Below are 12,518 nucleotides of genomic sequence, written 5' to 3' on the forward strand. Positions count from 1 at the left end.
GAAGTGTCAGATTGTGATGAATCAAATTTACCTGTGTTGGATACAGAAAGGTCAATGTTTTTACAACAGTATAGTGACTGTTTTTCCGATTCATTACCATCTCGATTACCGCCAGAGAGACCCGAGGACCATGCGATAGATTTGGTGCCAGGCAGTAGCCCACCAAATAAGCCTCCGTACAAGGTTAGTGCGGCTCAGCAGAAAGAGATAATGGGCCAAGTACAGGAGCTGTTAGAAAAGGGGCTGATTCAGCCCAGTTCATCTCCATTCTGTTCTCCAGTGTTGTTGGTGCAGAAAAAGGATGGCTCATGGCGTATGTGCATCGACTACCATGCACTGAACAAGAATACCATCAAGAATAGGTTCCCTATACCTAGAGTTGATGATATTATGGACAAATTAGCAGGAGCAGCTATGTTTAGCAGGATAGATCTAAAGAGTGGGTACCATCAGATCCGCATTAGATCAGAGGATGTGCACAAGCCTGCTTTTAGAACGACGTTTGGCCTTTACGAATTTTTAGTGATGCCCTTTGGTCTCACAAATGCTCCTGCTACGTTCAATAGGATGATGGACAGAATTTTCCGTCCACACCAGCAGTTTGTTGGTACATTCTTTGATGACATGATAGTCTACTCAAAGAATGAAGAGGAGCATAGGCATCACTTGGCAATTGTGTTCAAAGAGCTACGCAGTCATAGGTTGCTCATCAATGCAAAGAGAAGTGAGTTTTTTCTGGAAGAGATTCACTTTCTGGGACACATTGTCTCAAAGGATGGTGTCAGAATGGATCCTGCAATAGTTGAAGCGATCAAGTCATGGCCAAATTTGAAGACGGTGCACGATGTCCGAAGTTTCTTGGGACTATGCTCCTATTACAGAAGGTTTATCCGAAATTTCGCTGAGATTGCTTCACCTTTACATGCTCTCCAAAAGAAGGCAGTCACCTTCAGATGGACACAGAAAGAGATTTCAACTTTTAATCTCTTAAAGGAAAAGATGACTTCAGATCCAGTCATTGTGTTGCCAGATCTTAGGAAGTCATTTGTGGACCAGTGCGACGCCTGCGGTAGTAGCATTGGTGCAGTGCTAATGCAAGATGGCATGGTAGTAGCCTATGAGAGCAGAATTTTGCAAGGGCCAGAGATGACCATGCAGGTCTATGAGAAAGAGTTACTGGCTATGATTCATGCGCTCTTAAGTTGGAAACACTACCTGCTAGGTGCAGACTTTGTTGTCCAAAGGGACCATCTGACCTTGCGATACTTCTTGACACAAACAAAGTTATCTGAAAAACATATGCGATGGGCAAATATCTTGTCCATGTTCCATTTTCAGATTGTGCATGTGGAAGGCAAAAAGAATGTTGTGGCTGATGCCTTGTCAAGGAAGCCACAAATTTCAGCTGTGTCGATTTCTTATCATCATGAACTTGATGATATGAGAGAACAGTATGCAAATGATGAAGATTTTTCAAGGGTCTTCGAGCAACTAATGGATGGACAACGGCATGAACACTATCTTCTTAAAGACGGGTTCATGATGATGCATGGCAGATTGTGTGTCACAAAGCCATTGCGACGCAAAGTTATGGAAGAGAGTCATGTCCCACCGTATGCAGGGCATCATGGTATCGATGCTACAGTTAAAGCGGTTGAAACATTCTTCTATTGGCCTACATTGAGAAGGGATGTGGATGCTTTTGTGCGAGAATGCCTAATATGCCAAAAGGTCAAGTTTGACAAGCAAAAGGCACCAGGGTTATTGCAACCACTACCTATTCCAGATAAACCATGGGAAAGTATTGCTATGGATTTTATCTTTGATCTTCCGAGAACGCAGACAGGAAACGATGGTATTTGGACCATTATTTGTAGATTCAGCAAACAGGCTCATTTTATTCCTGTCAGGAAGAAGATAAAGCCAGATCAGATGGGACGCTTGTTTATGAGCAATATTCTCAAGTATCATGGCATGCCACAGTCGATTGTTAGCGACCGTGATCCACGCATGACAAGTTTGTTCTGGAGAGGCTTGTTTGAGAATATGGGCACCACGCTCAAATTCTCTTCGTCATTTCATCCTCAAACAGATGGGCAGTCAGAAAAGGCAAATTCTACTGTCCTAGATCTGCTGAAGTGCTATGTGTCAGAGCATAAAGGAAAGTGGGAGCAGTATTTGCCATTGGTGGAGTATGCATACAATAATACAGTGCATTCATCAACTGGCAAGGCACCCTTTGAGATAGTTGAAGGTGGCAAGAAAGTTCCTCCCATACTGCATACAAAGGACAAGATATTTGAAGCAGATAGGTATGTTGAGGACATGGATGAAATGTGCAAGAAGGTCAAAGTGGCCTTAGAAAGGACTCAGGCAAAGCAAAAGAAAGCAGCTGATCGTCACCGTCGTGAAGTGGTATATTCACTTGGTGATTGGGTGCTTTTACGCTTTGAAAAGGCAAGGTTAAAGAAGATGAAGGGCAAGGAAAGACTGTTTCCAAAGCTCAGCATGCGTTACTATGGGCCTTTTCAAGTATGCGACATAATCAGTGATGTTGCATATAGGCTGAAATTGCCTGACAGTTGGAAGATTCACAATGCATTTCATGTGAGTCTTCTCAGACCCTATGTGGGTGATGTGCCAGAAGATATGCCAGCTGAAGATCAGCCGGAAGTCGAGGAACTTGACGAGATCTTGGTCCCGGAACAGATTTTGGCACACAAAGAAAGGAAAGTGAAAGGCAAGGTTGCTAGGCGATACTTAGTAAAGTTCAGAAACTATCCACCAATGGATGCTAAGTGGATGGAAGAAGGTGAACTTGCAGAGTCACCAATTGTGTTATCACTTTACCTGGAAGCCTTCGATTTGCAACCTACCTTGACCCCTTGAGTTTCAAAGCTAAATGGATTGTCAGTGTGACAATGGCTTCTGAAACAAATGATGTACATGGTATTTAAAGTGAGCTCAAATCAAATACCTGTTACATGAATGTTAGAGCTGTACAGATTGTCAGTTTGGCAATTGCTCTTATGGAATGTCCAAAAGTTTGGTTAGTGCTATAGAAGTGAGTATTTCTTGTCAGTTTGTCAAGGATACAGTAATTGCTTCTATTAAAGAGTACATGTGTAACTGCATTCTTAAACTGTCGGTTTGGGTATGCTCGAAAGTGTTACGGGATCCAACGTGTACTATAAGACAGTGGCAAAATGTGCAGCTACCATTTTGTCATTGGAAAGTTAGTGACTCAAAGCAATGGCAGAGTGCGAAGCTACCACTATGTCATTGGGACAGGGTTCACACGCAAGCAATACATGAGTCGACGAGGTGTTGAATACACCAGGGTTGACAATGAGCATGTATGTGTCGTACATGTGTCAACAGGTGTTGAATACATCAGTGTTGACTAGGAGCATGAACGACATAGATGCAAACGAGGACGTTTGAGATTTCAAGAGGGGGGTATGTCACCAGCGTGTGACTACTATCTATCCTTTTTGTTGATTTCTTTCTTATTATCTATTTACTTTCACTTTTTGGAAACACCCCTCGTGAAATCTAACTGCCTTGCATTGCATAGCTAGTGTGGAACTGTCCAGAGGGAGTCCAGGCCTGAGGGCAAGAGAGCACTAAGGTTGGACAAGGACTATGGTTAGCCAAGTGGAGTCATTGACTAGCCAAAGTGGTATTTTGCTACAGAGGCTACATTTCAGTTCTGGATGTGGCCGCAGTGTACAAAGAGGGTCGGATGACCTAGAAAGATACAATGGCAGCATCTCCTAAAATTTAGGGAACTGCTATTTTGGGACCTGAAAATGTGTTGACGTCATTATCTCCGGAATGACAAGGGGAACATTTTCTTACTCTGCCGTGAAGTCAACTGGGCAACCGGTTGGGATATTTTTAGACGGCAACCCCGAGACGGGAAAATGCTTATAAATGTGCCAAGTGGCACCTTCTGGTGCACTTGCCTCATGCAACAAGAAGTGGCACTGAATTTTAAGCTGGGAGAGGCTCATTTGCAGTTTTTGTCACAGGTTAAGAGCTATGGAGTGCTTGCTTTCCCTCTTATGCACAGTGCGGTGCCAGGAGTGATGCCATGCACGCTACGCACTGCCCTCTCTCTCCCCTTTGGCAGTATGTTATGCCCCTCTAGTGGGCTCTTCATTTGACCAATGTACAGTTGTGTGGGTTCATGCGTGATTGCCGAGGCAAGAGCCTCTTGCACAGGTACTGGATTAGCTAGCGGCTAATCCCCCCCGCAGGTACAGGTGAATTCGGAGAGGTTTCACGCCAGAAATCTCGTCCGATTCAAAGGGTAAGTAGCCCTACAGGTGCGGGAGCTCGAGGACTTGCTACGGATGCGACCGGCACGCGAAACGGAGCCCGAAACAGTGAATTACAGCCTGCTGTGTATTTTTGCAGGTTTACGGTTTTGGCCCTAAACGGACCCTAATACCCCCAGGAGGTTCGGGGACGCAAGGGGACCGCTGTACAGGCGATCTGGCGCATTTTCAGGGCTGAAAACAGAGAATTCAGCGTGCTGCAGATTCTCGCCAGGTTTTGCAAAGTGCCCGTATGCGTCGGGAAAGTCGGCCAATGCGTGGGAATACTGACTGTGAAGGGTTCTAGTACAGTTATGTTGCCGAAATCAAGCCAGAATAGTCAAAATTCAGCCAAGGTTGTACGGGGCAGCTTGGAAAGAACCACAGCGTATATTCGCTCTTTTAAACAATAAAGAAATACCGAAAGGGGCGCCTAAGTTAGGGGCCAATCTGGTGTCGGTCTTCTCATACTGGTGCATTCTAGCATCTGTATCCCATTCCCCTCTCTTGTGTCACTATAGCGCAGGTAAAATAGACGACTAATAATGGGTGAAAGCTAAATCAAGGTTTGAAGTAAAGTCTACCGCCCTTTTTGGATTGAACAGGCCGGTTTCAACCACATAGTCGCCAACAACACCTGGTTGGCAACTACTAATCTACCAGCCAGCGATAGTCGTGCTGAGCTCCAATGTAACAACTTTCTCCTGATGGACAGGAGAAGAAGAGCAATCTGTTGCTCGGGGGACAAATCGAAAGCAACCTGACAACCCAAGTACTGAACTGCAGTCCTTGGAGGAATCCACCTGAAACCCTTTCCTGGCATCCAATCTGGCACAGGAGCACTGCCAACAGAGAAAGCTACTGCCTTTCTCTAGTTGATCAGTGCGCCCGATGCACAGCAGAAGGTCCCCAAAGCCTGCTCACATCTGTGTAGATTGGCCTCCTGGCCCTCTAAGTACAAGGCTGAGTCGTTGGCAAACTCAGCGTCCAGCAGCTCATCTCCCCGTATAGGTAGTGCAAGGCCCCTCAGACCAACCTGCTGAGACACCAAAAATCTGCTCATCGCCTCCGCATAGATTAGAAAGAGAAAGGGGGCAAGAGGACAACCCTGTCTGACCGATCGTGTGAGCATGAAGCGCTCACCTCTACCTCCTGCCAAAAGCACCTGACTGTGAGCCTGTTTGTACAAAGCTGACACCCCGCTGATCCAAGCATATGAGAAGCCCATCCTGCGTAAAGTGCCCTCTAGAATGTCCCCGTCAACGTTGTCGTATGCCTTCTCAAAATCGAGAAGAGGAATCACAAGGTCCTCCCCACGGAGCCGTGCTAGGGCAGAAGCCTCCCAGAAAGTGAAGATGTTGTCAAGGATACTGCGTTCCTTGACAAAACCTGTCTGAGTCCCATGTATAAGACTCTCCAAAAGTGGCTGGATCCTCAAACTTAGAGCCTTGGCAAGAATTTTGTAGGCTGAGTTGAGGATGGTGATGGGGCGCCACTGTCGAATCTCATCCAAGGAGCCACCCTCCTTCGGAATGAGGTAAATCAGGCACTCACTCATGCTATCCGGCATCACTCCTGTGTGCAGGATGTACTGAAAGGCACTACAAAGATCTGGGCCAAGCAGGTCCCAGTACTCCAAGAAGAAGCTGGGAGTCAGCCCATCCTCACCTGCACAGCTACCACGAGGAAGGGCCCTAAGAGTCGTGTGTAGCTCCTCAAGATGAAGATGTAGCTCTAGCCTCTGGCGCATCTCCTCAGTCACAAGGCAAGGCATCTGCGCCCAAACCTGCTCCCTGCATGCATCCTGTCTCTCTGACTGGGGCTCAGCCGACAGTAGCTCACGGTAAAAGTCAGTAGCAACTGCACGCATATCCTCGGGCTCACAAACAACTGACCCATCGGGTCTCCTTAGCTGATTGACCTTGGCATGCGAGTGCTGAGGTCCCATTGTCTCAAAAAAAGCACCTGTCACTCTGTCACCCACCTGAGTCCACTGAGATGCCTGTCGGTGAAAGGCAAACTCAGGGCGCCTCTCCTCTGTGCAAGCAAGCTCCTGGCGAGCCTGCTGTAACTGCTCCTCCAACCATGGACTGTCTGGATGCTGCTCCTGCATCCTCTGTAGTGAAGCAATGCCTCGTCTGAGACGTTGCTCCTTCTCTCTCGCTGCAGCCCGTCGAGCCAAAGACTCCTGGAGAAAAAAGTGGCTAAGCTGAGCTAGGCCTAAGGCCACTCTTTCTGCAGGTAGAGCCTGGCTGTCCATGCCCTCTGTCGAGAGAGCCTCTACCCTCTCTCTGAGTGCTGAGTCCAACAAGACCCGCTTTGGGATGCGAAGCATCGTGCTCCCACTCCTCTGCCTGTCTGCCATTGTGAGGATCACTGGTGCATGGTCCGAGAAGGATGTCCCTACCAGGATGCCCACTGATCCCCCCAAGTCAGTGAAGTGGTCACTAGTGTAGAAGCGATCTATCTGCGATAGATTCACTCCTCCCACTCTGCGGTCCGATCTAGAGAAGACAAGACTCTCTGGAGGCCTCACAAAGCCAGAATGCTGCCATGTATCCGAGACCCTCAAAGTCATACACAACCTCTCCCAAGCTGCTAACTCGACTCCATGTACAGTAGCATGGCTGTCTCCGATCCTGTCAGAGGGGTCCTCCAACAATAGCAAGATTTCATCAGCCTCCTAGCATCTAGGACCATTGTATTAGCATTTGTGCAATCTAAATCAAATACCTCTCTAGCAATGGAGAGGGGAGTCCTTGGAGGGGGGTTTGGGAACCCATTTGGTAGAACCATCACTCATAGTATCTTTATGTCTTCTCTCTTGTCTATTGCACCTCTCTCTCATGGAGTAAAAGGAACTCTCTCATAAAGTGAAAGGAACCTTGAGTATGCACTGAACACACATCCTAAGCATTCACCATCAATCACTTCCGTTGCACATAACATTTTGGTATCAGAGCTCTCTGGCAGTGGTCGATATCATCACTCAAGAAAAGAACCTAAAGAACTTGTCTCAGATTTTTTTAGCAAAGAATCTTTGGGTCTGTGCCCCGGACGTATTATCCTTAGTTTATCGTGCATCGGGCGCGCTCCCGTTTTCATCGCTCTGTCTTAAGGGCCATAAAGCCATAAAGAACCACATAAATCTTTTTCTTGTTTGAGAGTTCACGTAAACCACGACCACTTGGGCGTGTTCTAATCTGTTTTTTTGAAGAGTGATAGGTAATCCAAAAAAGAAGGGCTTGTTTAGCCTCCCCTTGTTCCTCTTTTCCACTCATTGAGAGCAGACCTTGCAAATTGCGGTAGGCCAATTGACATGAGGTGGGAAAAAGAAGCCTTAGTGTGAGCACAAGGCCGCCAAGGGGTGCACTGGTAGGAATAAGTTGAGCTTGGGTAAGGGAAAAGCCTTCTTAGGTTCAGATTGCAAGCCGTACCAAGTACCAAGAACCCAAGTACTCAAGTGCTCCAAGTACCAAGAACCCAAGTACCCTCAGTATCTCAAGTACCCAAGTATCCCAAGAACCCGAGTACCCCAAGTACCCCAATACTTAGTGTATGGTCACCCAAAGCGGAATGGATACTTTGCGTAAAGGTGATGGGACTAGAGTTGGTGAAGAAATCCCTACGCCAAGAGGACCGTCCCCGGATCCTCTTCTATCTCCACGGATTGCACGAGGCTCTATGGGGGCTTTGGTAAAGTCCATGATGGAGATGATGCTACAATAGGAGGCTCAGCGAGGTGCAACCAAAAATAGAAAGGGAAGCTCAATGAGTTGCAGTCGAAAGGGAAAAGGAAGCTTAGTGAGCTGTAGTTTAAAGGAAAAGGGAAGCTCATCAAGCCGAAGCCAAAAGAGAAAAGAAGGCTTAGCGGGCCCCCATGGAAAGGGAACGCACGGCTCTAGAGAGGGAACATGAAGCTCAACGCATAGCGGTTGTAGAGAAGGGGGCAATTATGGAACTAGAGGGTGAGGCTTTCCGAGACCAATGCATGCAAGACTTGGTCTTGCATGTGCTCTCTCAAAGAGCGATCCAACCAAGGAGGCCGGCGAATCATCACGTAGACCAGGTAGAGACGATGACTCCAATAATTCAATCTCCCTGGCGGTGGAGCAGAGTGGGCTCTCCGGCGCGGATAGACCTGTGCAAGATGGCCTATTTGCCTATAGATGAAGCACTGGTTCGGGAGACCTGAGTACTCCACTCTATGATTGATCCACCCTCCATCCACCTGAGCCACAAGAACCTCCTTCGGGAGGGGTGTGTGTCCCGAACAAGAACCCATACAATGGGTAATCTAGCGGCCTTGGCCGTGATGAAGTTGAGGTGCGCGGGGTTTCCAAGACTACCCGAACATGCAGCCAATCCTAGAAAGCAAGGGAAGATATTCCTGCCTCAGTCCTGGGAAGCAGACTGAGATGGGGATCTCTGCCTCTTCCTTGAGAACATCTGTAGCCGGGTCGAAGTCGTGGCACCACTGTCCGAAGAATGCTCGAGCCGCCCGAATGCCAAGCGGGCTCATCGAAACCACTTTGGCAGCCATCTTTGGAGACTCGAACTCGATCTGATAATATCCTCTCCTGTGAAGCTGCACATCAGTGATCTTGCCCACTTCGGTGAGGATTCGGCCTGTAGGTCCCTAAGGACAGTTGTGTCAGCAATAAGATGTTGGTCCACTCCATCATCATCCACATGTCTGCCTCACAAAAATTTGCAATTGCAGCTAGGCAAGTAGTCCTCTTGTATATTGAGCTCATGCATGATATCTATGAGCAGAACATAGTGGGTGTCGCCCGGCATAGCAAAGCTGGGAGCACAATTTAGAGGCAAAGTCACTTCCTTACTTGGACTTTCTTGCTTGCACCCTATTGCTGCATGCGCAAGAGAAGCAAGAGTTAAGCCCGCATCAAATGTTTCCTTTAGTACCTCTACCCGCTCTTCTTCTGGGTCAAACTGGCTCATATGCTGATTGACGAGTGTCTTTGAGTTTCGTCATGAGTGGTACTGCCAAACATACACTCTGTCCTCCATTGTATCAGCTACTTAAGGATTGAAATGACATGTCTGCATTATGAACCCGGAAAACAATTGACTGCTTGATCTTGGCAGGAATGGTATAAAACGTTGTCAAATTTGAAGTCATATGTTCAACGATACATCCAAAGATACTTCCCAATGAACCCTTTCTAGACTAACCAACTTGTAATATCAAAGGTATAGTCATGGAGTCTCTACTGTAGTAGACCATCTACCGCAAACTCCTCAAACTATTGGTTTGAATATCAATAGCGAAGCGCAAGAAGATGAACATTGATAATGCCACATGACCGTTTTGGATTTGACGCTCTCTGTGCACATGCGTGCTTCCGCGCATGCTCGCACACTTCCCCCCCCCCCCCCCCCCCCCCCCCCCCCCCCCCCAAGGCACACAAGCATGTGCGCATGCACGTAAAAATTATGTATCCAAGCGTGTTATAAACAATGTTTATAATTTTACGATATTATTCGTTCATTATCAATGTTAATTGTATTTTATGATATGGAATGGTGGGAATAGTACTTGGTAGAAGGTGGATGGTCTGAAGGAGGACGATTGATTGCTTGTACACAGCCAAGGCGAATAGCTGTACAGGTTTGTTAACTTGCTGAGTTGGGTGTCTTTAGCTCAGTCTTTTTGTTTAAATATTGGTTGATGGGTGCTATAGACTGTTGCAGCTCGTGTAGCTGAGGAAATGCATGTAACTTTGGGTCAAGAAGTGGGTTACTCTATTCGATTTGAGGATATGACAACACCGGTATGTGACATCAAACTCAAGAACTAGTAAATTTCTGTGTAGTTTCAATAAGGTGGCGGTATAGTCACACACTAGTAATGTTTTGAGGGTGATAATGGCAAAATTTTTCTTCACAGTTGTCACATTTTGAAGCGTTTCCATCTGTCCACACGTCAATGATGATTAGTCGGTAAAAGATATATATATCTTCTGATGTCTATGATAGTATGATGAGCACATCTTTGCTTGTGTTTCTTGTCTATGCCTATGTTCCAAAAAAGTCTCAACCCAATTGTTTAACATTCATTATTAAACCTCTAGTACTATGAAAGCCGGTTTTAGAGTTTTTGCAATTTTTGTGATAGACCTCCAGTGATGTCTTACCTCAAGGTTATATCTTTATAGTGTATCAGGTTTGTGAAAACAGACCCCTCTTTCATGTAAAAGCATGCAAATACCTGTTCCTGTCTCTGCTTATTTTTCTTCATGCAATTGTTGCTGCTCTCAGATTCGTACCAAATGAGGCGATCAGGCTTTTTTCTTCTCTTACTTGGCCGGACATTGGCCCCGAGCATGTGTTGTGCCAGGCTACACACCCATATGGCCGTCCTAGGCCTCCTAATATCCCAGTGTGCCCATCTAGCCCTAACATGGACTCCACCCCCTAGCTCTGCACGAGCAGTGTGCACTAAGCACCTTATCTGCATGTGCCACGTGTGCTCCATGGTCTTGATGCTATGGATGATGTGACATTGCCTCCCTCTGAAGCAAAGTTTACGTCCTTGTAAACATCCTTGGACCCCTAAGGAGAAAAGACCATCCTAGGTGAAACTCTCCATGAACGAGTTCGATCTTTGAACTCCTTTCTTGCTTTTTTTGTGAGTTCTCATTTGAGAGCTCGCTACTACCTCATGAGTCTACTAGTGTAAACTCCTAAATTGTTTATTAGGTTCACTATTTGTTTACCCCTTTCATATAAAAGAAAGTATACAAAGTGCTCCCAGATGAAACCGTGCATCTCATACCATATGGCTTCATTTGAGCTCGCTTTGTTCACAAAGTCTTTTATGGATTAAAGACTAGTATCCGAACTGCTAACCTTATAAGCATTGGTAACTTATACACGTATGGCTCCCCTAGGGTGACAATCTTGGATGCCTCGAGTATCTGAGTTTTCACAAGCGAGGGACTAAGTCAGATAAGTGACTGTCCAATTTGTCTCCTTGGATGTGAGCCTACCGAGAGACCAAAGTGGCCATGCACAAACCACTTGACCAAATTCCATACTTGAAGTAGTCATCCACAAACTGCCTTTGAGTTCGTTACCAAAACTACCTTTAATTGTCTCAATAGGCATTCCATCTTTAATACCTTGAAGAAGGGACAATTTATAGACCTTGTCTTGCTTCCCATAGTTAAAGATAGCTCATTACGAGCAAAGACAGAAACCGGAGCAAACGTCCGGATATCGCTCGCTGCTGCTTCCCGCACCCCCCCCCCCCCCCGCCATCGCCCTCCCTGCCCTCGCGTAGCCTCATCCCCCCTCACCTCCTGCGCGCAGCCTCTCAGCCCGCCCCTGCGTGCTCTGCCCTGCATGAAATCCCCCGCTGGTTCTTAGCGTGCTGCCCCCCTGCCCACACCTGCAGCATCCTGCAAGTCCCCGACCCTCGCGCTGCCTGGAGCAAACCCCCCCCCCCGCCCACACACACACACACACACACACACCCGCCTCGTGTTGCCTGCAGCATCCCGCCAGCCCCCCTCCTCGCTCGCCTCGCACTCCTCTTACCGTGCTCACCCGTCCCCTTCTCCCTCTTCACGTAGTCAACCACCCGGCTCACTCAATTCTCCTCGCATTCAGTGACGCCCTCGACCACCGTCTCAGCAGCAAACACAGAATGGCGGCTTCTGCTCCACCCTAGAGGGACTCTACAGAAGCCCCCTTGCCCGACACCGCGGAGCCAACCCTTCGACTTGCTCTTTCGCTAGAAGAGCAAGCGAGCTTGATGGCCGAAGTGGAGCGCTTGCAGGCCACTTCGGTTATCTGTAAAATCATTGGCACTCGGCCCAGTCGGGGCGAAGTTCGGGATTTACTGCAGGCCCGTCTTCTCTCCAATGTGGGCAAGATCACAGATGTCCAGATCCTCGGGAGAGGGTACTGCCAGATCGAGTTCGAGTCTGCAAATATGGCGAACAAGGTGATTTCAATGAGCCCGCTCGGCATCAGAGCAGCTCGAGCTTACTTCCGACGTTGGCATCACGGTTTTGACTCTTCTACAGATGTGCTTGAGGAGGAGGCAGACATGCCGATTTCGGTTTTCTTTCCAGGCCTGAGGCGAGAGTACTATCCCCTCCTACCCAAGATTGGTTCCATATTCGGGACAGTTTTGGAGTCTCTACGCACGGCAGCTTCAGTTGTGGC

General features: G+C 47.5%; 1 protein-coding gene across 5 annotated transcripts in view; it reads left to right on the top strand.

Moving 5' to 3' along the window:
- The window catches only part of LOC147442542 (RNA helicase family protein), a 211,826-nt gene that overhangs the window by 92,141 nt on the left and 107,167 nt on the right, over positions 1-12,518 (top strand). For 3 of the 5 annotated variants that reach the window (XM_086528698.1, XM_086528699.1, XM_086528700.1), the window contains 2 exons: positions 9,880-9,954; positions 10,028-10,117. In XM_086528698.1, the coding sequence (XP_086384824.1) occupies positions 9,880-9,954; positions 10,028-10,117 (165 nt within the window). The remainder of the gene's footprint in view (positions 1-9,879; positions 9,955-10,027; positions 10,118-12,518) is intronic. The other 2 variants (XM_086528701.1, XM_086528702.1) reach the window with 1 other exon arrangement.

The sequence above is a fragment of the Adiantum capillus-veneris genome, chromosome 14, assembly GCF_014529385.1.
Source record: "Adiantum capillus-veneris isolate H3 chromosome 14, ASM1452938v2, whole genome shotgun sequence".
NCBI classification, from domain to species: Eukaryota; Viridiplantae; Streptophyta; class Polypodiopsida; order Polypodiales; family Pteridaceae; genus Adiantum; species Adiantum capillus-veneris.